The sequence below is a fragment of the Marmota flaviventris genome, chromosome X, assembly GCF_047511675.1.
Source record: "Marmota flaviventris isolate mMarFla1 chromosome X, mMarFla1.hap1, whole genome shotgun sequence".
Lineage (NCBI taxonomy): Eukaryota > Metazoa > Chordata > Mammalia > Rodentia > Sciuridae > Marmota > Marmota flaviventris.
In genome coordinates, this window is record NC_092518.1 from 103,586,775 (window position 1) to 103,613,745 (window position 26,971).

The 26,971-nt window shown below is 39.4% G+C and overlaps 1 protein-coding gene across 2 annotated transcripts in view; it reads right to left on the bottom strand.

Annotated features, from left to right (window-relative positions):
- Lamp2 (lysosomal associated membrane protein 2) overlaps window positions 1-24,454 on the bottom strand; it is a 41,260-nt gene extending 16,806 nt beyond the window's left edge. Inside the window, exons 1-3 of one of the 2 annotated variants that reach the window (XM_027931073.2) lie at window positions 24,142-24,454; window positions 4,558-4,676; window positions 3,261-3,474 (exon numbers count right to left, since the gene is read on the bottom strand). In XM_027931073.2, the coding sequence (XP_027786874.2) occupies window positions 3,261-3,474; window positions 4,558-4,676; window positions 24,142-24,346 (538 nt within the window). In that variant the 5' untranslated portion in view covers window positions 24,347-24,454. The remainder of the gene's footprint in view (window positions 1-3,260; window positions 3,475-4,557; window positions 4,677-24,141) is intronic. The other variant, XM_027931080.2, reaches the window with a different exon arrangement.
- Window positions 24,455-26,971: the final 2,517 nt, after the last annotated feature.

The window sequence follows — 26,971 nt, forward strand, 5'->3', positions numbered from 1 at the left end:
ACTTTTGTGCTACTATCCCAAAGTAATATCAACTTTAATGGGCTTACAGAGCTTCTTTCTAGATGGAATCTAAAGACTGTTCCATTTCAGGAAATCTTCAGAAGGTGAAAGCGACATTGCAACCATTCTATTCAGGTTTTATTAGAATAGCTAGAGTAGAATTTCAAAAGACAACAATGAGGCACAGTGGGGCCCGCCTGTATTCCCAATGACTCGGGAAGCTGAGGCAAGAGGATCGCATGTTCAAGGCTAGTCTCAGCAACTTAGCAAGGCCCTGAGAAACTTAGTGAGAACCTGTCTCAAAATAAAACAAAACAAAAAAAGGAATGGGGATGTAACTCAGTGGTAAAGCACCCCTGAGTTCACCCCTGAGTTCAATCTCAGTCCCCCCACCAAAAACAAAAAAACTACAATCATATAAATCTATATGGCTTCATTTCTTTTGGAGAAACAGCAAGAAAGGAAGGTATTTCCATTCAAGGCCCTTAATATAGGATGCCTTCTGTACCTCTCCATCGTGTAGCTGCCTTGGCACTAGCTAATAGTCAAAGTAATTGTTAAACCAATGAACTAGAAGATTTTTCCCCAAACTGTTTCTCACTGTTAACAAAAATGAATAGATATGTGAACTGGCTGCATATAAAACAGACCTCAAAAACAAATGAGTTAAAAAAAAGTTGTAGATATATTGGGGTTACACTATGAAACTATAAGTTTTTAAAACTATGTATTATTTATGAATAGCTACAGATGCAGTAAAATATAAGCACAAAGACAAGAAGTTTACATCTCAAAGTTGTGAGAGTGCTGCCTCCTAGCAGGCAGGGAGAAAAATGGAGTTGGGGAGTGAGGACAAAGGAAACCTCAAATGTATCTGTAAAATTTTATCTCTTTAAATAAATAAAATGAAGCAAACACTGAAACACAGCATTTATTAATTATGGGTAATGAGTACCTGTGGGTCTGTTAAATTATTCTCTGTATTTTTTAAATTTTAATCATGAAGAAATGTTTTTAAAAAGAAAATAACAGCTTCAAAGTCACTTCAATTATCAGATGCCTAAAAATAAGCTAGAATTTCAAAACGCTCAATTATTTTAAAAACAATTACCAACAGTGCATATAAGGAAGCCATTTAAAATTCCAACAAGTTTCAGATATCATAATCAAAAATCCCTCCCTTCTTAAAATGAAAGGGGGAGATAGATGTTAGCATGTCAGTTTTTCTGTCCAAATATATCAGACTAAACCTCTCCTTTAACCACTGCCTGCGTACCACAGGCATTTATTACATCATCCCTTGATAACTGTATCAGCCTCTGAAGCTGGCACCACTGCCTGCAGTCTCCTCATTTCTGAATTAATCCTGTAGAATATTTTTTATAAACTACTCTCTCTGCTTTTGTTATATCTTTCTCTGGCTTTAAAAACCTACAATGGTTCCCCAGTGCCTAGCCCATCAAGCTAAATGTCTGTCCCTGGCTTCCACGGCCCCCTGTAATTTAGACCCACTGCACTGGCCAACTTTGTTTTCCTTCTGCTACACACACAGCCTCTATTTTAATCAGGCAGCTCTCCAATTACTGTTGCACATACTATGCTTCCCCCTGCTGGAAACATCCTGCTCAAAATCCTCTGCTTACTCAAATTTGACTGTTAGCCCAGTTTCAGCTCAGGTCCTACTTGGCCACCCAGCCTTCTCACTCCTCTATTGCTTAATGACCTCTTCTTTCTCTCTGCTCCTAATCAGGATCACTGATAAGAACATTTTTGAAGCTGGCACTCTTGGCCACATGGATGGGTTCAGGGACTAAATGCCATATGCAGAATTTACTGTGCACTTTTTCTTTTCTGAGAGAGTATCTAAAGCTTGCCTCACATTGTCAGAAAAGATTCATGAACACTCTCTCCCCTCAAACAAAAACATGAACAGATTAAAAAAGATCAGACTGAGCTCAATGCTTTCCAAATTCATATAACCTGGGAACACAAGTCAGCTCCACTGGTTTCTAAGTTCCTTGAAATGAGGGACAAATTTTATCTGACTTCTCAAAAACAATGCAGAATACTAAGATAAATAAATAACATAGCCAATAATCTGCCTTAGTTATTCTCTCAAACTAAGATATCAGTAAAAAGAAAACAAGGATTTAATTTTTTTTAAGTCTTAGTCTGTGCTATCTCCCACGTTTTCTGTGAACTCACACACTTCTAGATCTTTAAAATATAGTTTTTTTGAGATTTGTAAGTCCATATGAGTTATTAATCCCCAGATTGGGCTGGGGTTGTAGCTCAGTGGTAAAGTGCTTGCCTTGCATGCGTGAGGCCCTGGGTTCGATCCTCAGCACCATATTAATAAATAAAAATAAAGATTAAAAAAAAAATCCCATGTCTGAGCGACTAATGCCTATCTGCCTCTGTTTGTGAAGTCAGAATGAAACACTATCTGTGGGAAGAGCTATGCCACTACAAACACCATGATAACCTCAATAGAGGGGAAGAAAGGAGAGAATTATATTCCCAATAAAATTAAAATCTCCACTATACATGTCTTCAAAATGTTTTAATATGCATTTAAGTTATGGGAATTACAAGAATAAACCTAATTGCCAATACTTTCCCAAGTTCATTTTGATCTGAAATTGTTTCAAAATGGCAGCAAATGTTGACTTTTGTCATTTTAACTTTAATCCCATTTAATTTTTAGTCATTTTAAATGGCGAAAACATGTACAGATGAGGCATTTCCTCTTGCTTCAGGTTATTGAATTTGAACATATTTAAAATAGTTATCAGCAAAGGATTTTCTCATTTATTCAACATTTGTTCAGGGCCTACTACTTAATAAAATAAATAATAAGTGTACAAATTCTGCAGCTGAACAGACTTTGGTTTGAACACCAGCTGCTGGCCCACCTACTAGATTTATAACCTTTGGGAAAGTCAATGTCATCAAACCTTGATCCCTTTACCTGTAAAACTTTGATAATATCTACTTCCCAAGGTTCTTGTTAAGGATTAAGTGAGAAGTCAAAAGTAAAACAGGGTAATAAACTGTACAGAATAAAGCTCTCAAGCCATGCAATCAACATCATTACTATGTCTAACACTGTGCTATGCATGAGCTTACAAGAGGAGATAAAGAACACGACGTTTCCATTCTAGTTAGGAAGAAAGACATGCATAATGAAGGTTTTTAAGTTGCTTACATTATTAATTAAAAGCAAGACAACATAACACAAATCCAATTCTTAAAGTTACCTTTATGTTCAGCATCAGGAAATGTTGTGTGATTATGAATATTGTAGGAAAACGAGATGGTATCAATCAAATAATCAGGAGCATGTTTGGTGAAGTTTACAATCCAGGAAAAACCAGATCCAAATTGCATTGCTATTCTGGGACCATTCTGGTCATCTCCACAAGTGCTTCCCTCATATGTCACATTGCTAAGGTCTGAAATGTTTACCGTTTTCTAGTAGAAAGAGAAATTTAGGGGTGAAGAACAGGTTACAGTGAACACCAAACATGGGGAGACTAGCTGGGTGTGCCACTTCAGTCTATGTCACACATTCTTCATGGCCAGGTTGCCCTTTGCCTGGTGTTCCCCATAAATTAGTCTCAAGATTTTCAGCTACACTCCAGTCCCCTGTATGTCTAAAGAGAAAAGGAAAACTGTCCTGATCTATTGTTCTCTAGCTGATTTTGTTTGTTTGTTTGGCAGTGCTGGGGATGGAACCCTCAGCCACACACATGCTCACCACTGAGCTTTACCTGCAGCTCCTCAGCTGATTTTTTTCAATTAAGCTTTAAAGTAGGTAGAACCTTAACAAAAGAAAATAAGACAAAAGGGTTAAGAATAAATTCCCCAAAAGGAAGATTTTAATATCAAGCTATTTTTTAAAAAGGGCAAGCTTTAGGGGCTGGGGCTATAACTCAGTGGTAAAGCACGCATGAGGCATGGGTTTGATCCTCAGCACCAAATAAAAATAAAGATATTTTAAAAAAAGATTTAAAAAAGGGCAAGCTTTAATTCTAGCATATTTTAAATATATTACAGAGGTAATTAGACCTGAATATCATGTAGCTTCAGATCATTTGCACTTAACCATCTCTAAGAAAAACTCTCTAAAGAACTAATTGATTAAACTGAGCACAGTGGTGCACGCCTGTAATCCCAGACGTTCAGGAGGCTGAGACAAGGGGATCCCAGGTTCAAAGCCAGCCTCAGCAACAGCGAGGTGCTAAGCAACTCAGTGAGACCCTGTCTCTAAATAAAATACAAAATAGGGCTGCAGATGTGGCTCAGTGGTTGAGTGCCCCTGAGTTCAATCCCTGGTACCAAAAAAAAAAAGAACTAATTGATTAGAAGAAATATGAATTCCAACACTAAACAGAATACCTACAAGAGTCTACAAGAGTATAATGTTAAAAAATACTCCAGAGAGTTTAAGTGTTAGGTCAGTTAACATGAAACCTTATTTTGTATAAATGTACTTAAGGAATAAAAAAGGAGTCAGAATTAAATTTCTACTATAAAACTAAAATATTTACTTACATAAGTTTTGTTTGTAGTTTCATACGTTACTGTGAAATTCATCTGCCACTTTGCATAAAGGCAAGTAGCATTTGATGAATCCGTCAAATTAAGTTCCAAGGCATGAGACTGGTCAGCTCCTGTATTTATTGAAAAAAAAAAATTAATTATACTACTATATATACATATATATATGTATACACACACATATATATAAAATAAAACAAGTTCTAGGTACTACTTAAGTTCAACCAGCTCTAAAATGAAACAAAGTATTTTTAAATATATATAGTATCCTGGTGATTGCTTTGCTTTATAAATTTTTAATAGAAGTAGCATTTCCAGGCTGGGGATATAGCTCTGTTGGTAGAGTGCTTGCCTCGCATGCACAAAGCCCTGGATTCAATCCCCAATACCACAAACACACACACAAAAACGTAGCATTTCCCTTCCCAGAGAATGGTTGCTTGACTTGGGATGCTTGAGTACAGACTGGTGATATTCACCTTCTGCCTCCTAATAATCATTTCCATACTCATCTGTGCACCTTGCTAGTTATGTCTTAGGCAATTATAGTTTGCCTTTTGGGGGATTTTGAAGTAAATGAACTAAGGGGAAGCCTCTGAAGGGGATGATGAATTCCTGCTTCTCTCAAATCAGCTGGTGAAATTTTCTCTGCAATAATGATAGACTCGATGCTCCATAGTCTGTTGCAAGCTACATGCCCTAGGGCACACAGATCTCTTCCCAAATGATTTGATTCTGATATGATTTAGATATGGGATAGCTCTTCTAAGCTATTGTATGACCAAAAGAAGGAGTAATGCAAAGGCCTGTTAGATTCATAAAAAGGTTAATCTTTATAAATGTGGAGTTCATCACTTTCACTTTAAAATGGAAAGGCCTGATAAATCTTTTGACATATACTCAAAATTACTTCCTAAATTCTCAACCTGCTATTTGATACTTTTTTTTCCTTTTTCTGCAGTACTGGGGATGGGACCCAGGGCCTCACGCATGACAGGCAAGTGCTCTACCACTGAGCTGCACCCCCACCATATGTGTCCTCTTTAGGCAGAAAAAACTTACAGAGCCACTGAGAAAGAAAGGCTTTGGGAATTTTCAGCCAACAGCTAACTTTCTCTAATCTTCATAGGGACATTCCCTGCTAAACTGGCCTCAAATTACTAATGCAGAAAGGGGAAATATTCCAGCAAACACACCTGTAGCATAAATAGTGGGCAACCATTTGAAGATTTTTTCTTCACTGTCTCACACATTACCCAAGGAGTAACCTGTTTCTTTCTTTTTTTTTTTTTATTGGTTGTTCAAAACAACCTGTTTCTTATTAAGATGGCTACACACCCTTTAGTGACAGCTGAGCAATCCAGTGTCATCTACAGGTAGGGACATGTTCTACACCAGAGAGAATAAAATCCTCAGATGAATACCAAGAAGGCATGCCTCAGCAACAGCTTTCAAGCTGTACACAAAAGCCTACAGTCATGCTCAGGAAACCTGGCTGCCTTAGCAAGCCCAAATAGTATGCCAAAGCTTATGGTTACTGACTGTGACTAAATGTATTGGCTTAGGCTCAAAAAGACTTGTGAGACCCAAATAGGTTTTCTATCCACTCTCTTTTTTTATGTTAATCCTTTGTTTTTTTGTTTTCCCTTCATTCTTTTCTAATGGAGCTGGCATACACACCTTAGGCATACCCTGCAGCCCAAAGTGCTGGTAATTATAATCTTTTCTAATCATCTGTAAGTTTGTTTTTCATATGTTCTCTCTCTCTGTCTGCATTGAAGTCCCTCACCTTTGAACCATCCTGCATCCCTAGGATAAATCCCACTTGAGCATGATGAATGACCTTTTTGATATGTCGTTGGATTTGCTTTGCAGGTATTTTATTGAGAATTTCTGCATCTATGCTCATTAGCAATATTGGTTTCCTTTTTTGTTGTGTTCTAGGAGTAGAATGGTGGTTATCAGAGGCTGTGTTAAACAGCCTCTGGTGTGTTAAACAATGGGTACTAAGTTACAGTTAGATAGAAGTAAGAAGCTCTGGTCTGCTGCTGCATAGTAGGGGAACTATAGACAACAATAACATACTGCATGTTAAAAGAAGCTAGAAGAAATTATTTTGAGCTTTCATCATAAAGAAACAATAAGTGTTTGAGGAGATAGATATGTTTAACCTGAGGCTGGGCATGGTGGTGCATGCTAGCGGAGGCAGGAGGATCAAAGCCAGTCTCAACAAGTTAGTAAGGCCCTAAGCAACTAAATAAAATACAAAAAAGGGATGGGGATGTGGCTCAGTGGTTAAGTGCACTTGGGTCCAATCCCTAGTACCGAAAAAAAAAAAAAGTTTAACCTGATTTAAACATTACACAATCTATACATGTATCAAAACATCACATGATAGTCCATTATGTTTTATGTTTGCTAAATAAAATAAAAAATAAATAATTTAGCACATTCTTCTCATATTCACAGCATTCAAAGCTATTAAAAAATAACCAATGGTCTGGGATTGTGGCTCAGAGGTAGTGCGCTCGCCTAGTATATGTGAGGCACTGGGTTCGATCCTCAGCACCACATAAATATAAAATAAAGACACTGTGTCCACCAAAAAAAATAATAACCAAGAATGGCTGGGGCTGTAGCTCAGGGGTAAAGTGCTTGCCTTGCATGTGTGAGGCACTGGGTTCAATGCTCAGCACTGCATAAAAAATAAATAAAAATACTGTGTGTTCATCTACAACTAAATAAATATTTTAAAAAACAAGCAAGAAAAACATCTCATGTATTAATCATCTTCTGTAAAAAGATATTAGAGTAACAGAAAATTATGTAAAATAGTAATAGGATCAAGCTGTCCTGAGGTGGGAAAATTGAAGCTTTCTGAAGCAGAAGACACAGGTTGTGGTTCACATTTATCATTTGAAATAAAATTCAAGTTAGTCTATCTAACCTGGTGGCCCATGACAAAGAAAAGAGAAATGCGCCCAAGAGACCCAACACACAGTTTCAATCCTTTCACACCTTTCTCTGAAAGAGTGATTTTTTTCACTCTTGTTCTCCATCTCCAACTGCACAGGAATCATATTTTGCACAAATATCCATCATCTCAAACTCAACAATTCCAAAACTAAAACTCATTCTTCTTACTTCTTCCTCCAAACGGGCTTCCTCTAAGTGAAAGGCAGGGCCAGGCACTTGGGCTCAGGACTCAGGCATTTGAGGAAACAACTTCTAGCTTCAAATTGTCTCTTAAATCCAATATTTGCCTTTTATTTCTACTCCCTATCTACCACTCCACTCCTAAATTACTATAGATGCCTCCTAGCTGCCCCTGAAAGTGCTGCCAGATTAGTATTCCTTAAATACAATTTCCTCTCAGGACATTCTCCTGTTCAAAACTTTTTACTGCTTCCAAAATTCCCATATTAAATTTAAATTCCTCTGCCTGACTTTCAAAGCAATCCTTAATCCTGTCACACCCTATTTCTTCAATGTCTCTCACACCATTTTCCCAGAACACACCCTTTAATCCAGTTAAACCTGTTTCCCCTGGACCCAAATACCTAACTCCATTCAACTTCTACCCCTAGGCTTCTATTGTTCCTAACACTTGAAATCTACTTTATTCTGCTGACTTAAATGTTCACCTCAAAGATGTTCCTCTTTTTGGCTGGCCAAAATCTGAAACAGCTTCTTCCCCCACAACCTGGTTATAATTTTTGATCAATATCACTGCCAACTATAGAATCTGAAAACACTGGATACTTGTTTTCCCAGCTTCCCTTACAGCAAGAAGAACTTATGTTAGGCTCTACCTAACCAAAGGTAGAAGCAAAGAAGCCTAAGAACGGAGCCAGAAGTGGAAGAAGGGCCAGGGAGTAGCTACAGCTGGATCAAGTGCCTTAGCAACAACAAGGTAGCAGTGGCCAGTGGTGCAATGTGAAGTTTCAGCTTGGTGGTGGTGGTAGTGCAATTCAGTGGTATGACTTAAGGTCATCCATCAGGCTTTGGGATGTACAGCCAGGAACTCCAATATTCTGAGTTACATAACATCTTACTGATATGTAACATACATACAGAAAAGTATACAACATAATATATGTAAGGAAAAAGCATATAGCTCAAAGAATTTTCACAAATTGAACCCTCAGGTGTCAAGGAATAGAGTACTACAAATACAGTCATCCCTCAGTACCTAAGGGAACTGACTGGTTCCAGGACTCTAAGGATACCAAAATCCTTGGATGCTCAAGGCTCAAATAAAATGGTGTATAATTTGCATATAACCTAGACATCCTCCGTATCCTCTAAATCATCCCTAGATTACTTATAATATCTAACAACATGGAGATATTATATAAATGGCTGTTATACTGTATTGTTTAGAAAACAAGAACAAAAGTCTATACATGTTCACTATGGATATAATTTTCCCCTAATATTTCAGATCTACAGTTGGTTGAATCTCTAGATATGGATCCCACACATAAGGAGGGCCAACTGTACTCTCAAAGTTATTATTCTCCTCCTGAGGATAACTACCGCGCTGACTTCTAACAGTAAAGACCTGCTTTTCAACTTGATATAAATGGAATCATTCACTATGCTCTCTTCTGTGTCTGGCTTCTTTTACTCAATATTATGTTTTGTGAGATTCACCCATGTTGTACATAATTGTAGTTTATTCAGTGTTACTGCTGCATAGCTTTTCCTTCCTTCTTTCTTCCTTCCCTCCCTCTTTCCCTCCCTCCCTCCCTCCCTTCTTTCCTTCCTTCCTTCCTTCTTTCCTTCCTTTCAGTACCAGGAATTGAATCCAGGGGTGCTTAACCACTGGCCGCATCCCTATACCTTTTTAAATTTTTATTTTAAGATAGGGTCTCACTAAATGGCTTAGGACCTTGCTAAACTGCTGAGGCAGACTGTTGAGAGCCACAGCCGAAGGGGCCCCAGCAAACTTCCAGCTGCCGGCTGATGATTGGCTCACAGCGGCCCCAGCAACATCTAGCTGATTGGCTCCTCGGCCCCAGCAACATCTAGCTGATTGGCTCCTCTGCGGTGATGCTCATTGGACTGTTTCCCTGCCCTTTCAGACCACGGAGCTGCTCATTGGGGGACTTTTTGGCTCTGCCCACGTGACCCAGCCAATCGGCCTCAAGAGCAGGAGGATTGTGGGAGGTGGAAAGAAGCTTGTGGGGGGGGGAGACAGGCTTGTGGAAAGCCGGTGGTGGCAGTTGAGGCTCTGAGGATTTTTCCTGAGAGGCTGTTTTGTTTGGCGTGTTTGGTTCTAAAAATAAAGTTAGTTTCTTTTGACAAGTGGCTTCTGATTGTGCCCAGCCAGACTGCGGCATTTGGTGGCTCGCACGGGGAGCGACTGAGGGTAAGTGAAACTGCTCGCCCCTGAGGGCAGGGCGAGAGGATGGGTAGCCATTTTAAGATTCTTCTTTTGTTATTTTGTTTCACTTTTGTTTTAAGTTGCCTGTCCCTGGAGATGTGTAAGATGGAAGAAAAACCGCTCACATCTGAGGAACAGATAGGGAGAAAGGACGGATGGACATTTCAGGAGGCTATTATAATGATTTTGTGTTGTTTCAATTTTGTTTCACTCTGTTTCAGTTTTGTTAGGCGTCATCTTGTTGGGTTGTATTATAGTAGAAATACGGGATCAGAAATTAGTAAAAAACAAACTGAAAGAGTGTTAAGTAAATTGTTAGAGGAAGGAGGCATCCCAGTAAAATCAATAGCAGTCAGGGCATTTGATTGATACAATACAAAAATGTAGCCCATGGCTTTTTAAGGAGGAGTTGTTAAATATATCACAATGGAACCATCATGGTGAAGATTTAAAAAGAATAGAAAAGAAAAGCCCAGGGACTCTGCCAGTTGGCACATTGCCATTGTGGACGTTCATATCTTGTTTGCTTAGTCCAAAGCCTTCAGTTCAGACAATGGTAGAGGAAGGAGAAGACATATTGATTCAAGTAAAAGAGAAGGTCTCTCAAGTTAGTCAGACAGAGGAAAAGATTCAAGTAAAAGAGAAGGCCTCTCAAGCTAGTCAGACAGAGAAAGAAAGTGTAAAACAGAAAAAGCCATCAGGGGGAAAGTTACAACAGGAGACTGCTACTAACACCTTTCTATCACCAGAGGACGTAAGTGTCCAACTAACAAGGCCACCTCCATATGCTGGGAGGTCCCCAGCCCCCGCAGTTGATAGTTGGGATCCTGAGACAAGATCTCAAATATTAACATGCCCTGTATTTGAGGCAGGAGGGCAGCGATTTTACCAAGTTTTAAATTTCAAAACAGTGAAGCAGCTAAAAGAGGCTGTAACAACCTATGGTCCTCAAGCACCCTTCACTGTAAGCATGGTCGAATCCATTAACAACTTGAACATGACGCCAGCAGATTGGGCTAATATGTGTAAAGCTGTGCTAAATGGAGGACAATACCTGTTATGGAAGGTTGCCAATGAGGAATTTTGCAAGGAGACGGCTAGGCGAAATGCAGCAGCTGGTTATCCTCAGAGAAATCTAGATATGTTGTTAGGAAAGGGACCTTATGAGGATCAGCAGCAACAAATTGCATATGATCCTGGCATATACGCACAAATTGCTGCAGATGCAATTAAGGCATGGAAGACTTTACAAGGACATGGAGGTTTACAAGGTCAATTATCTAAGGTAATACAAGGAGCTAATGAACCTTATGCTGAATTTGTAGATAGGCTTATTCAAACAGCTACCAGAGATTTTGGGAATACAGAACAAGCAATGCCATTACTAAAACACCTGGCTTATGAGCAAGCGAATCGTTGGTGCAGAGATATCATTAGACCATGGAAACATGAAGATTTAAACACATATATTAAATTATGTAGAGACATTAATGAACAAGAGCAAGTCGTGGCAGCTGCAGTAAAACAGGCTTTAGATGCCAGAGACATTAATGAACAAGGGCAAATTGTGGCAGCTGCAGTAAAACAGGCTTTAGATGCCAGGCCAAGAACATGCTACAATTGTGAACAAACAGGACATTTTAAAAGGAATTGCCCCATTGGAGGAGGGTTTAACAAAACTAGGTATCAAAGGAGTAGAATACCAGGTATTTGCCCACGATGCCGTAGAGGGAGACATTGGGCTAATGAATGCCGTTCTCAAACCACCATAGAGGGTACTCCATTATCAAAAAACGAACAAGGACCAGGTGTTTATCCACGATATCGTGGAGAAAGGCATTGGGCTCCATTGCCAAAAAATGGACAGGGGGGCCCAATGCTCCGGGGCCCAAAACCACAAATATACGGAGCACTGGAGGAACCCAGCAACCCCATCAGGGTAGTGCCCAGGACACATTGTCCATCAGATCCCTCATCAGACAAACCAGAGGGAGCGCAGGGTTGGACATCTGCGCCTCCGCCAGAGCAGTACTAACTCCAGAGATGGGAGTTCAAATCATTCCCACAGGGGTGAAAGGACCTCTTCCCAAAGGAACAGTAGGCTTATTATTGGGACGCAGCTCTTCTACTCTAAAAGGACTTATGATAAGTCCTGGGGTAATTGATCCCGATTATGAAGGTGAAATAAAAATTATAGCCAGTTCTCCAAAGGGTATATCAGTAATTTCACCAGGAGATAGAATAGCACAGTTACTAATAATACCCAGCCTACATGATAAATTTTCCAGTCGTACTGTAGAAAGAGGTTCCAAGGGATTAGGCTCCACAGGTGTAGATTGGGCTATGCTTTCTTTAAATTTAGATTCTCGCCCCATGCTAAAACTAAATATTCAAGGACATGAATTTAATGGGCTACTGGATACAGGTGCAGACCTTAGCATCATCTCTCGTCAAGAATGGCCAAAACATTGGCCATTACAACAAGCCACTCAAACGCTTCGAGGCCTAGGAGTGGCAACTAATCCCCATAGAAGTGCAATGGTATTAGATTGGAAGGATCCTGAAGGATGTGAAGGAACTATACAGCCATATGTATTGGATCATCTTCCCGTAAATTTATGGGGACGAGATGTCCTAGATCAATTAGGTTTGACATTAACAAATAACATCAACCAAAATGCACCCACTATTATGACTAGACAAGGTTTTAGGAAAGGAAAAAGATTAGAAAAACAAGAACAAGGTATAGCAGCACCAATACAAATAGATCAAGGAACAGAAAGACATGGGTTGGATTTTCAGAAAGGGCCACTGAGACAATAAAAATTACTTGGAAATCAGAAAGACCAGTATGGGTTCCTCAGTGGCCCCTGACTAAAGAAAAGATACAAGCAGCCCATGACCTGGTCAAACAACAGTTAGCGGAAGGACATATACAACCTTCTGTATCTCCCCATAATACTCCCATTTTTGTCATCAAAGAGAAATCTGGTAAATGGAGATTATTGCAAGATTTAAGAGCCATTAATAATGAGATGGTTATTATGGGACCTGCTCAATCAGGGATTCCTCAGTTGTCTGCTTTGCCAAAAACCTGGTATGTTTTAGTTATAGATATTAAAGATTGTTTTTTTTCAATTCCAATTCATCCTGAGGATAGTCCACGTTTTGCATTTACTATCCCTGCACTGAATCATGAAGGTCCTGATCAGAGATATGAATGGAAAGTACTCCCTCAAGGGATGGCTAACAGCCCAACTATGTGTCAAATTTATGTTAACAAAGCAATCCAGCCACTTAGAAATCAAAATCCTGAACTACAAATATTTCACTATATGGATGATGTATTATTAGCACACAAAGATAAAAACACATTGCTAGAATGTTATGCCACACTTACAAACTTATTAAAAAATTATAATCTAGAGATAGCAATAGATAAAGTACAATTAAATTTTCCAATTAATTATTTAGGAGTTCTATTATCCTCAACCATGGTCCGTCCACCAAAAATTCAAATACGAGTAGATCAACTCAAATCACTTAATGACTTTCAAAAGTTATTAGGAGACATAAATTGGATAAGGCCTTATTTAGGTATACCAACAGGAGAGTTGGGACCTTTATTTGATATCCTAAAAGGTCCATCAGATCCAAATTCACCCCGAATGTTAACGCCTGAAGCAAGAAAGGCATTAAAAATCATTGAAACATATATGGAAAATATGCATTTGGATAGAATTGATATAAGTTTGCCTTTATTATTTATTGTACTACCAACAAAAAATATTCCTACAGGAGTATTTTGGCAAGAAGGTCCATTATTATGGATACATTTATCTTATTCTCCTAACACTATTCTTACTAGGTATCCTGAGGCTGTAGGACAATTACTACTCAAAGGAATAAAAGCAGCAAAGGGAGTGTTTGGAATTTCTCCCAATAAAATTATTACTCCATATACTATGAATCAAATTGATGAGTTAGCTAATGAGTTAAATACTTGGGCAATAATCATGTGCAAATCTAATGTTTCATTTGATAACCACTTACCATCTAATCCTTTATTGTCTTTTTGGTCATTGCATCCTGTAATTTTTCCAAAAATGACAAGAAAAACACCTATCATGAATGCTCCAAATATATTCACTGATGGGTCAAATAATGGTACAGCAGCAGTAGTTACCCCTGATCAAACTTTTACATTTTTAGTACCCAAACAATCAGCTCAAAAGGTAGAGCTTAATGCAGTTTTACAAGCTTTTGTGATGTTTAAAGATTCTGTATTTAATTTATTTTCTGATAGTATGTAGTTAATGCTATAGTATCTCTTGAAGATGCTGGTAGGATTTCCCCTTCTTCTACTGTTTTCTCTTTGCTTTCCACTATACAAAGTCTAATCTGGGACAGAAAAGATCCATTCTTTATAGGACATATCAGGGCACATACAGGATTGCCTGGAGCCCTTAGTTTGGGCAATGATTTAGCAGATAAAACTACACATGACATACATATTTTCTCTACACTAGAAGAAGCTATAAATTTTCATAAAAAGTTCCATGTCAATGCTAATACTTTACAAAAGCGTTTTAAAATAACTAAGGAACAAGCTAGACAAATAATAAAACAATGTCAAAATTGTGTGACCTTTTTACCACAAGTTAATCTTGGAGTCAATCCTAGAGGATTGATACCTAACCATATTTGGCAGATGGACGTCACACACTTGCCAGAATTTGGAAAATTAAAATATTTGCATGTTACAGTTGATACTTCTTCTGGATTTTTGATGGGCTCCCTTCATGCCGGAGAAAAAACTAAAGATGTTATAGCTCACTGCTTACAAAATTTTGCCACTGTGGGTGTTCCAAAACAGTTAAAAACAGATAATGCCCCTGGTTATACTTCTACCTCTTTTAAACAATTTTGCTCAACATTTGGCATTACTCATATAACAGGAATCCCATACAATCCACAGGGACAAGGCATAGTTGAAAGAGCTCATCAAACTATTAAAATGTACTTATTAAAGCAAAAAGAAGGAATTGGGAAGGGGTATATATTCCCCAAAGATAAACTTAAAATAACACTTTTTACTCTAAACTTTTTAAATTTGGATTCATCAGGACTTAGTGCTGCGGAAAGGCATATGTGTCCAAAAAATGTGCATAAGCCCAAGGTACTTTGGAAGGATATTCTAACAGGACAATGGAAAGGTCCTGACCCAGTAATTGTCTGGAGTTGGGGGTCTGTTTGTGTGTTTCCACAGGGAGAACAGCAGCCGATTTGGATTCCAGAAAGATTAACTAAAGCGATTTCTACAGACCAAAAAGAAGATGATTTGGCTCAAATCCATAACAACTGATATCCAAAACTCCAGTTTGGCTATTCTTACATCTGCAACAGAACCAGGATGCTTTTTTCAATATCTATTTTATTATTGCCCTTTGCCATATCATGAAGTTCTATTTTGTTTTTTGAGCTCATACAGACCTAGGTTAATGTTTTGCTGATCAGTTCTATTTTTTGACTATAGAGTTTTTAAACATTGCAATGGAGATTTCACCTGTAAAAATTTATAAGGCCTTTACTATAATGTTATGTGTTGTATGTATTATATTATGTGTGCACACTTGTGTTTTGTGTTATATGTTTGAATGTACGTATGTCCATATATCATATATGATGAGCGCTCATGATAAAATGGATCCAAATATTTTTTTTCACGTGATTTATATGGTTTAATTTAAATTGGGTAAACAACTGTTGAGGATTGTTTTAATATGTAAACAAAAAAGAAGGTTAACAGATCTGTTTGTTTACTTTCACCTTTCCTTTTCATTATATTTAATAATTCTCTTAAAGATAATGTAAATTGTTAAGAAAATTGTTTTCTTTTAGTGCCTTCTGTAATGTTACATAATTTTTTCTTTAGCCATTATTGCCAGAATTCCTATCTTCATCCCAGTGCCGGTGAAGACAATGTAAATTGTTAAGAAAATTGTTTTCTTTTAGTGCCTTCTGTAATGTTACATAATTTTTTCTTTAGCCATTATTGCCAGAATTCCTATCTTCATCCCAGTGCTGGTGAAGTCAAAGATAAAACCAATCTACAGCTTCTACAATAGCCATCACTGAACTGCTTGCAGAACTTGCCTGGACACATTGTGAGCTCACCTGTATGCATTGTGAACTATCTGTTGGTGCAGCGACTTGTGGTAGTGTTGGGGTATTTTTGCTGATGATGTCACCGGTGGTACAATTTTTCAAAGGAGCCCTCAATTGGCTTAATGTCATGGCATTTTGCATCCTCCTCTACTAGTGATGGTCTAAAATTTGGGGGCCAACAGAGGTGAGGCAAAGAACCTCACCCCCCACTGGTGCAAAGGCCTATCCACAAGTATAGCTGTATGCTGGACCGGTAGTCAGTGACGGGTATGATCCAATTGCAGTGGTACCAACCTAAGACAGGAGGCTGACGCCTAGAGGTCAGTTCATCCGATGACGGGTAAGGACCATATGTTGAATTGGACTGCCTAACAGGCACGGTCCCTAAGCCACATGCTTGTTGTTTAAACAGAGAGGGGGAGATGTTGAGAGCCACAGCCGAAGGGGCCCCAGCAAACTTCCAGCTGCCGGCTGATGATTGGCTCACAGCGGCCCCAGCAACATCTAGCTGATTGGCTCCTCGGCCCCAGCAACATCTAGCTGATTGGCTCCTCTGCGGTGATGCTCATTGGACTGTTTCCCTGCCCTTTCAGACCACGGAGCTGCTCATTGGGGGACTTTTTGGCTCTGCCCACGTGACCCAGCCAATCGGCCTCAAGAGCAGGAGGATTGTGGGAGGTGGAAAGAAGCTTGTGGGGGGGGGGAGACAGGCTTGTGGAAAGCCGGTGGTGGCAGTTGAGGCTCTGAGGATTTTTCCTGAGAGGCTGTTTTGTTTGGCGTGTTTGGTTCTAAAAATAAAGTTAGTTTCTTTTGACAAGTGGCTTCTGATTGTGCCCAGCCAGACTGCGGCAGCAGACCTTGAACTTGCAATCCTCCTGCCTCAGGGATTACAGATATGTGCTACCACACCCTGCTCTGCACAGCTTTTGATGTGCTACTCATCTATGTTATTGCTGATGGACATTTGGATAGCTTCCAGTTTAGTTCTATTACAAATGCTGTTATAAACATTCTTGAATGTACCAGTAAACATGTGCATGTGCGTGTGTGTGTGTATGTGTGTGTGTGTGTACGTGTACGTGTTGGGTATATATCTATGAATAAAACTATAGGGTCAAAGGGCATGCAATGTCCCAGTATCTTTGTAATAAATTAATTTCCTTTCTGCCTAGAATCAATCAGATTTTATTTCTCTTGCTTGAAATCAAGAACCTAGACTGATATGCCATCCATTATTTCAGCAGCCACAGTTTCCACAAAGCTTTCTTGACTATAAAAGCCCTGGAGGAGCAGTCATAATGCTTATCCCCACTTTTCAGTATATTTTACACTATCCTAAATTACTCAAAGTTATTTTACACTGGTTAATCCTGACTTTCTTACTGTCAAAAGCTCCAAAACAGCAGTTTTCAACTGTCACTTTATAGCAAGCCAGTGTGCCATGGAAAATTATACTATATAGCAAATATTTCATAACTAATAAAAAGTACCAAAGTATATGAATGATATATATGGATAGATTCAAGACTCCCTTTTGATAGTGTTTCTCTTGCTCATTTGAATTCTAATGTGCTCCCTTAATCAGATAATCTTATCTATGCCACTGCCCCTAGGAGTGTGCCTTTTAAATGAATGTCATCTATCATGTGTGTCACGATGGAAGAGATGAGGTGTATTACTTTTCTTCTATCTCCTACCATAGTAGGACCAAGTATGTCCTACTAGTGCTGAATACATATTAGATTTTCAATAAATACTGATTTATTACATCAAGGTGAAAATACCCAGCAATAAAGACCTGAAATACAACTTAATTTGATTATAGGAAAGCTAGTCCTTTTATGAACCTATTAGTCTTCTGGAAACTCCCTCAAACCTCATGTCAGTTTTCTCCTCAATAAATTCTGAATGGATTTCAAGCTAGGAAAAATGCTTTTCATACAAGGTAAGTTTACAGGTGAAACACTGTGGCAAAAAGTCCCCACATTGCCATTTCTATCCTTATTGCTATGCTTGATATAGGAATAGCCAAATCATTTTTGCTTAAAAGGCTTTATGATATTAAAAAGGCACAGCTGAGACTGGGCATAGTGGCGCATGCCTATAATTCCAGTGTGACTGGGGAAGCTGAGACAGAAGGATGAGGATTGGGAGTTTAAAGCCACCCTCAGCAAAAGCGAGGTGCTAAGCAACTCAGTGAGACCCTGCCTCTAAATAAAATACAAAATAGGGCTGGGAATGTGGCTTAGTGGTCAAGCACCTCTGGGTTAAGTACCTCTGGTGATCCAACTTACTAGCTGTGAGAATAGTAGTTCTTATTTCTCTAGCAGGTTATCGTTTCAGGGCTAAGAGAACTTTGCCAAACAAGAAGTTAGACATTCCAGGTTACAAGTCTCACTTCTAGTAAACAATACCTAAAGGGACCCTTCCCAGTTTTTAGGCCTGTGTTTATTTTCATCATTTTAAGTTACAGACTCTTGTACTCAACTTTATCCATTCAGAATGAATATTGGCAAAAAGGTCTTAAAAAAATAAGGACTTAGAGGCATACCAAACCTACTGACTCTTTCTTTTGGTTTCCCCATAGGTTTAAGTCGATTAATTGTTCCTCATTTACAATTTCTAATATAGGTTTACTTGCTACATTCAGCTGCTTATAGTCTTGCTTTCTGGAAAGTCTCTTAAAATGGAAAAGTAATAATATGCTTTTAAGCTACAAATGTTGGACATGTGAAAAGGAATATTAAAAATTAATAAAAATATGGTTTTAACCTACAAAATGACTTAATTTTTTAAGGTCAGACAGTGGGTAAGGAAACGAAATTCAACTCTATTCAACTAATGGAAACTGCTTATTGCTGAGCAGTGTTTGGCAGACCTCCAGCATTCTTTTGCAATGCACAGCAGGACACCAACAAGTACTTATAAAATAATTTTGGGATCTGAGGGGATCTCTGATCACTTTAATATGAAATTATGATCAGAGAACTTTTGTCACTATACAAGGAAGAGCAGCCTTCCCACACACCAAGGGACACTTAAGTTAGCTCCAGTGCTGTGAAAGATAATCCTTGGTTATAGACAAAGTCCACCAAGGATATAGGGGAAGAAAGCTGTACACTTGGGAATAGCTAACTATTTCTAATCCTAGTAAATGTGGTAATCACTGACTAATGAACTAATGACAAGTATGTCCTTTCAATTATCTCTATTACAGCTAGAATAATTTTGACAAAACCTCGAAGTCAAAGTTATAAGTTAAACAAAATGTGGTAAGGCTGCAGAAAAATTTCAGCACTTGCATTCTCTTTTATAGATGCTTCCAAAAGGGGAAATATTAGCTCTTTGCGAAAACCTAACTCTCACAGGGCACAGTGGCACATGCCTGTAATCACAGCAGCTCAGGAGGCTGAGGGAGGAGAATCACAAGTTCAAAGCCAGCCTCAGCAACTTAGCGAGACCCTGTCTCAAAATAAAATATAAAAAAGGACTGGGGATGTGGCTCAGTGGTTAAGTGCCCCTGGGTTCAATAACCCCCAAAAAACAAACCAAAACAAAAAAAATACCTTTCATCTGGTACACAGTAGAGCATGCCTGTAATCCCAGTGGCTCAGGAGGCTGAGGCAGGAGAAATGCAAGTTCAAAGCCAGCCTCAGCAAAAGCAAGGCAAAAAGCAACTCAGTGAGACCCTATCTCTAAATAAAGTACAAAAAATAGGGCTGGGGATGTGGCTCAGTGATTAACTGCCCTTGTACCCCTCTCCCTGCAAAAAAAAAAAAAAAATCACAAAGAACTTTCTAGTTCTCCATATCAACCTTCATGACTATGCAGGTAGATCTAAAGGAGCACAAGAAAGAGACTAGCATTATTAGATAGGATTATACTTTAGTAACTTGGCCTATAATTACTTGTATGCTTAAAAACTTATTTTGAAGTTCTCAATCCAAAGACACAAAAGAACTTATTGCAAAGATCATCTAAAGTTCACAGAAAGAAAGAAGATCAAAGTTGGTCTAGTTCATCATCATGTTTACCAGTGCCCACCAATGAATACCCTCAACAAGAATTTACTGAGGGTTAACCATGTACCAGACCTGGTGCTAGCTAGGCCTTGGGAAATAGCCATACGTAATACAGTCTCTGCTCTCCAAAACTAATACTCATAAAAGAGACTTGACTAGAACTAGGAGAAAATGAACAGAAAATAGGCCAGTGTTAATAACCTAAGAGTTTTAGAAAGACAAGATTTATTCTTTTTCCCCCAAATGGTTACTTGTCTGGCCTCCTTATAACACCCAGGCCTCTGCCCAAAAGTCACTCAACAACAGATGGCCCTCTGACAACACAATATTAATACAAATCATTCCCCAACACCCACCCCTCTCATCTGCTCATTCTCCTTCCTCATTATCTGCTTTATTTTCTTCACAGTGTTGATCACTATCTGGAATCATATTATTTACACATTGGACTCTGTTCCTCTACTAAAATATAAGTCCCACAAGAGCAGGACCTCATTTGTCTTGTCTACTGCTCCCTCCCTTTCACCTAGTATAGTGGCTGGTGCACAACAGGCATTCAAAAAACATTTGTGGGGGCTGGGATTGTGACTTAGAGGTAGAGTGCTTGCCTAGCATGTGTGAGGCACTGGGTTTGATTCTCAGCACCACATACAAATAAATAAAATAAAAAATTTCATCAACAACTAATAAAAAATATTAAAAAAAAAAAACATTTGTGGAATGGAGGTGCTCCCACCAGTGAAGTACACACTAAGGATATTTATAGATTTTTCTCACCCAGAAGAGCATCAATTCTCAAAGAAAGCCTCACTCAACCCTGAAAAAAACAGAAGTCAAGCTAGTTATGAGAATCAATAACCAGTGAAAAATTCTGAAATCTCTGATTTGGAAACAAAGGAAACAATTAAGCAATGGTGCTAGGAAAGTATTTTCATGCACTGCCCTTTTTATAATGACTCTAAGTTACATAGTTTGTTTCCAGAATGTTCTCTGATCAGTTATCATTCATTCAAATAAATATCAACATAACTGAATTTCTATGAAAAAGATCAATACATAGACTAAGAATTATTTTTTAGTCTTATTGTAAAACAACTTTTTTTTTTTTGCTTTTTTCCCACAGTGCTAGGGATGGAACCCAAGGCCTCATGCATATTAAGCAAGTGCTCTACCACTGAGTTACATTTCAAGTCCTAAAGTAGCTATTTTTAAAAGGTTTCTAATAGAGCTGGGATAGTTATAAAGTTACAAAGTAAAATTGGCAGCTAGTACACCAATGCTAATGAGACTATAAATTCAGGACAGACTCTCCTACAATGGTACCCTCTATAGTACCCTGGCATAACACTAGATACATAGTAAGTACTTTACTAACATTTATTTATTGAGTTATGAAGAACTTATTCTTGGTATCCATTTTGGTATAGAAAAATAATGTACAAAACCCATCAAATAACTAAAGACTTGCCAAATTCTTAACAGAAAAAGGTACATGGAAGGGCTTTGAGTTCCACACTGAACCAAAAGCCGTAAGAAAAAAAGTAGCTGTATAGAAAGATATTTACCATTGCATCCTGGAACCCTTAAAAATGGGATCTAGCTACATTATAACCTTTACTGCTCCAAATAGTGTTCTAAACTTGGGAGGTGGAGGGAATCAATCTTGGAAATGTTCCAAGAGGATGAATCCAGTTAGTCCTAATCAATAAATGGCAAACTAGCAGATGAGCTGATGGGTTCTTTTATGTGCTTCTTTTTGCCTATTTATTTTCTGCAGTGAGCAGCACCACTTTCGTAAAAACAAAACAAAAAAAGCTTTCATTAAAAAAAAAATATTTAATGACTTGAAAGCCAACAAATAGGACAACTATTACTTTTTTTATCCCTTTCTCTAAACAATAACCATGTTGTTTTTGTGCACAGATTCAACTGGCAGGGAACCTCTGATTACCAGATGTCATGGTCAGATGTGTTCTAGTCACTGATAAGGTGCTTTCTATTGTAAACAAGGCACTCTTAGAGTCAGTTAGCCCTTGGTAAGGGCTTTGCAGTACAGTTAAGGCTTCAAATTAAGTGTTCAAGCAAAGCCTCATGGTCCCATTTCAAAAGTGCTAGGAGTCTCCTGCACCCTATGGCCAGCTGGACTAGATCAAGGATTTGCAAATATTTTGGTTTCGGGAGCATTTTACTTTCCTATCCATGGAGGACCTCACAAAGATTTGGATTATGTGAATTATAACTATCGGTATTCACTGTAATAGAAATTAAAATTGAGAAATAAATAACACACAAGAACATTAGAGCCATCAGGATGTTGATATCATCACACATTATGTAGCCTCTGGAAAACTCCACTGTACCCTGGTGAAAAGGCAAGAGTGAAAAGGACAAACACCTTCTTAGTATTATTCTGAAAAGTTTTGATTTCAGAGACCCCCAGAAAAGGTCCTTGAGAATGACTGGATTAGATAATCAAGATTCCTTCTGATGCTATGATTCTGAAGCAGGGTTTCTCAACCTGGACACTATTAACACTTTGAAGCAGACAATTCTTTGTTGAGAAGGGCTGCCCTGTGCCTATAGGAAATTTAGCAGCATATCTGGCCTCTATCCACCAGATGCCAAAAGCAATCCCCCAGTTGTGACAACCAAAAATATCTCCAGATATTGCCAAATATCCCCTGGTGGAGAACCCACTCTTTCAGGGTGTTGATTTTATTCTACTAAAATTTGAATTACAAAATGTTTACCAATCATTGCCTTCTCAGACTTCCAAATAGGTCTATTTCTTTCCCACTCCCATCTGGGTCTGTTCCTTCTTTTCTTTCAAGTCACAAACAGCAAGAGTCAGTGGGTAACAAGCTCAGTACAAATCAGGTCAGGAAGAGCCATTCTGGTCAAAGTGCACGTTTAGGCATTAAAGCTGTTAAGGGCCCAAGGTCTATTGGGGCACAGCACTATCAGCTAACATTCATTCACCCAGACATTCTTAGGACCTGATAACAACCCAAATTACCTACCCTTTCCTCCAAAAAAAGAGGTAGCAGAATAATTGAGTGATGGGGAGGAAGAAAACAAGAGATTCTGAGAGCAAAGAGGTAATATACAAAACTTAGATACACAACCACCAAAACCTCTCATCTGGGAAGCTTTCCCAACTGAAGCATCTGGGGATTTTTTGATCAGGGTCTGGCTGGGAGGAAGTAGCACAACTGATAGAAAATCCACATTCGCAACACCTCCAAGTCGGATATTCACTCCCCACCAAAGACCTCACCCATCCTTTGAGTCTTGGTCCAAGTTTTCTCTCCTGAAAATTGCCCCCAACCTACCTACGTCCCTTTACCCTTAAAACTCTGAGAAGCAAACGCCAAATCCAGTATCATTCCTCATGTCTTCACTCACCCTTTACTCCACAACCTCAAATTCCTACCTACAAAACCCCTAGCTCCCTGCCCTCCAGCTCTACTTTCCTCTCTTCTCCCCACCCAAACTTCCCCCGCCGCCCCACAGCCTGGCCGCCAGCTAGTTCACGCAGGTACAGTGTCTTCCCTCCCAATCTCCTTTCTCACGGTATAGTTTTTCCACCATCTTCAAAACTCTTCCCTGATCCTTGGAAACCAAGAATCCCCTAATTTTCTCTGCCGCCCCAAAATTTGCATGTACCGCCCTCCAGCGCTCACTCCTCAGTGTCTTCCCTAAGTTACACTTTCTACCCCGACCTCCTCCACTCTTCACTCTTTCCTGCCTGCTCCCTTGACGTCCACCCCCCACCCCTACTTGCCCCTTGTTACTCTCATGGGCCCTTATTCCCCGCCATTCTCGGTCAGGCCTTCTCTAGGTCACTGCTCGTCTCCCAGGGGCAACTGCCGCCGCCCAGTGTCAGCTGCTGAGCTTCTCAGCTCCCTCCCCCTCAGTCCTGTCTTTCAGGTTGTGGCCTTTGAACCTGCGCCCCGGGCCCAAGCTGAGAAACTAATCTGAAGGGCCCGGACAACTCACCCAGGACGAGACAGAGCAGCAGAAGCCCGGAGCCTGAAAGCCGGGAGGGACGGAAGTACACCATGATCCTACAGGGCTGGAGGCGGCGGTGACAACAAGGGCAGCAATACCAGCGAAATGGCTCACTGGACCTGGGGACAGCGCACGGGTGACCACCGACCACAGCGCTGTGAGAGCCAAGAATCGCCGCTTCAGCCCGAGTCATAAGACCAGGGGCGGGGCTCTTTCTTGCGTTCAGCCAATCCCCACTCTTGAAAGCGGCGAGAGGGGTGGTGATGTAGGGGCTGGTGGGCGGGGCGACCACGCCCTGGCTTTTTGGTTCACAACCGTTCTTTAGTTCCTAGGATATTTGCGCGGACGGTATTTTCCAAAGCTAAGGAGAGAGGATGAACTTTTGAGGACTGTAGATAAGAGATTATTTCTGTTCTGGCCCTTTAAGGAAGAAAAAGAGATTTGCTTACAAAAAGCAGTGTTAGGCATACAAAATAATATATGATTATTCTTAAAACGCTGTTATTAACTATGTAGTTTATACTAGTAGATGGGCCAGGAAGCTAGGGGTTACTGTGGAGTCACTGACCACCAGAGGAGGACGTGGACTTAAAGTTCACCAAGTTACAACACCCTGTTTTTCGGATGGGGAAATTGAACTCAGAAAGAGGAACTGTCTTTTTTTTTTTTTTTTCCTTTCTTTCTTCTTCTTTTTTTGTACCGGGAATTGAACCCAGGGACACTCAATGACTGAGCCACATCCTCAGCCCTATTTTGTATTTTATTTAGAGACAGGGTCTTCACTGAGTTACTCAGCATCTTGCTTCTGCTGAGACTGGCTTTGAAGTTGCGATTCTCCTGCCTCAGTCTCCAGAGCTTCTAGGATTGCAGGCAAGCACCACCACACCCAGCTTGGGAACTGCCTTTTTTTAAATACAGGAAGAAAAAAAAATGAGAGACATAGAAGGATTAAGTGTTAGGGTTAATTAAAGATCACTCACGTAGGGTTGGGATTGTGGCTCAGCGGTAGAGTGCTCACCTAAGCACGTGCTAGGCCCTGGGTTCGATCCTCAGCACCACATAAAAATAAATAAATGTACTGTGTCCAACCACAACTAAGAAATTTTAAAAAGATCATTCATATTATTACCCAGATAGATCTGTTAACATTCTATACATGTATTCTGTAATGGTATATTTGCCAAGTGAAAAGACAAAACCTAAGGCAACAGATCAAAGCATCCGAACACCCTAAAAATCTCAAGTTGGAATAAAATGCTGATTCTCAAATGTTAGTCTTCAAAAGAATCATCTCACTGTTTTTAAAAACAACTGATACCAGTACCTCATTTCCCAGGGATTCTGAAATAGAAAACCTATGGTAGGCCTACATATATGTTATTTACTTTTTCTTTTTCCTTTTTTGGACTGGGGATTGAACCCAGTAGCACCTTTCCACTGACCTACATCTCCAGTCCTTTTTTATTAAAACTGAATACCAAATTATTTTTTTATATCTCATTTTATTTATTTTTATGTGGTGCTGAGGATCTAACTCAGTGCCTCACACATGCTAGGCAAGTACTCTACCACTGAGCCACAACTCCAACCCCTCCAGTCCTTTTTGCTTTTCATTTTGAGACAAGGTCTAAGTTGCTAAATTATAGAATAAATTGCTAAATTGCTGAGGCTGGCCTCTAACTTGCAATCCCCTTGTCTCAGCCTCCAGACTAGCTGGAAAGGCATCCTTCACCACACAAGGAAAAATCTGATATTATCTTTAAACAAACACTCTCTTGATGTTGTTGTCCTTGGGCCACACTTTGCAAAACACTAAAATACAACTTCAAAATCCTCTAGTTCAGGAGATCTTCACCTGGGGTCTATAAATGTGCTTGGGCATAGGTTTGGAGTGTGGGAAGGCTCTTCAGTGAATTCAGTGAATTCCTAGAACTTACATGTGACATTTATGTATGTGTATTTTTGGGGGGAACTTTATAGCTTTAACTAGTTCCCAAATGGAACCTGTGACTCCCCACCCTAGTCCTCACTCCAACCCAAATGTTAAGAACCACTGATGGGGGCTGGGGGTATAGTTCAGTTGGTAGAATGCTTGTCTGGCAAGCAGAAGGCCCTGGGTTCAATCCCCAGCACCAAAAAAAAAAAAAAAAAAAAAAAAAAAAACACCACTGATCTGCCCATACTATCATTTACTTTAACTTGGTTAACTCCTGAAAGTGAGAATACTGTGATGGGGAAACTAACTCATGAGCAAGTGACTTGCCCAACACAGGCTAATATACACTCAGTATTAGTCATTGCTTTAAGCAAGATGTCATTTGACTGCCTCGCCATCGATAAGATTCAGCTAGAGCTGTGCTGAATCAAAGAACACATGACTTAGGTGAACCCTCAGAAGTTGCCCCACCAATCCTTACTGATGGACTCTGGCCCTTCTCTCTCAAAGCAAGTTGCATAACTTTAATATTCAGCAAAACTCTATGTTCTAGAGGAAAAGACAAAAGAGCCTAGTGGAAAGAGTATTAGATTCGCTGAGAGCTGGGTATGAGACACCACTTACTAGAAGCGTAACCCTGGGAAAATTGCTCCATCTCTTTAAGCTTCTGTATCATTATCTATAAAATGAAATAGTAAGACTAGAACTGTGGTTCTCAATCCTGGCTACACATTGGAATCACTTGTGGAGCTTTAAAATAGAGATGCCTCTTAGTCCCATCCTTTGAGATCCTGATTTGATTGCTCTGGAGTCAGACCTCAGCATGGTAATCTCAAAACCCTCAAAGGCAGCTGGGTACAGTGGTGCATCCCTATAATCCCA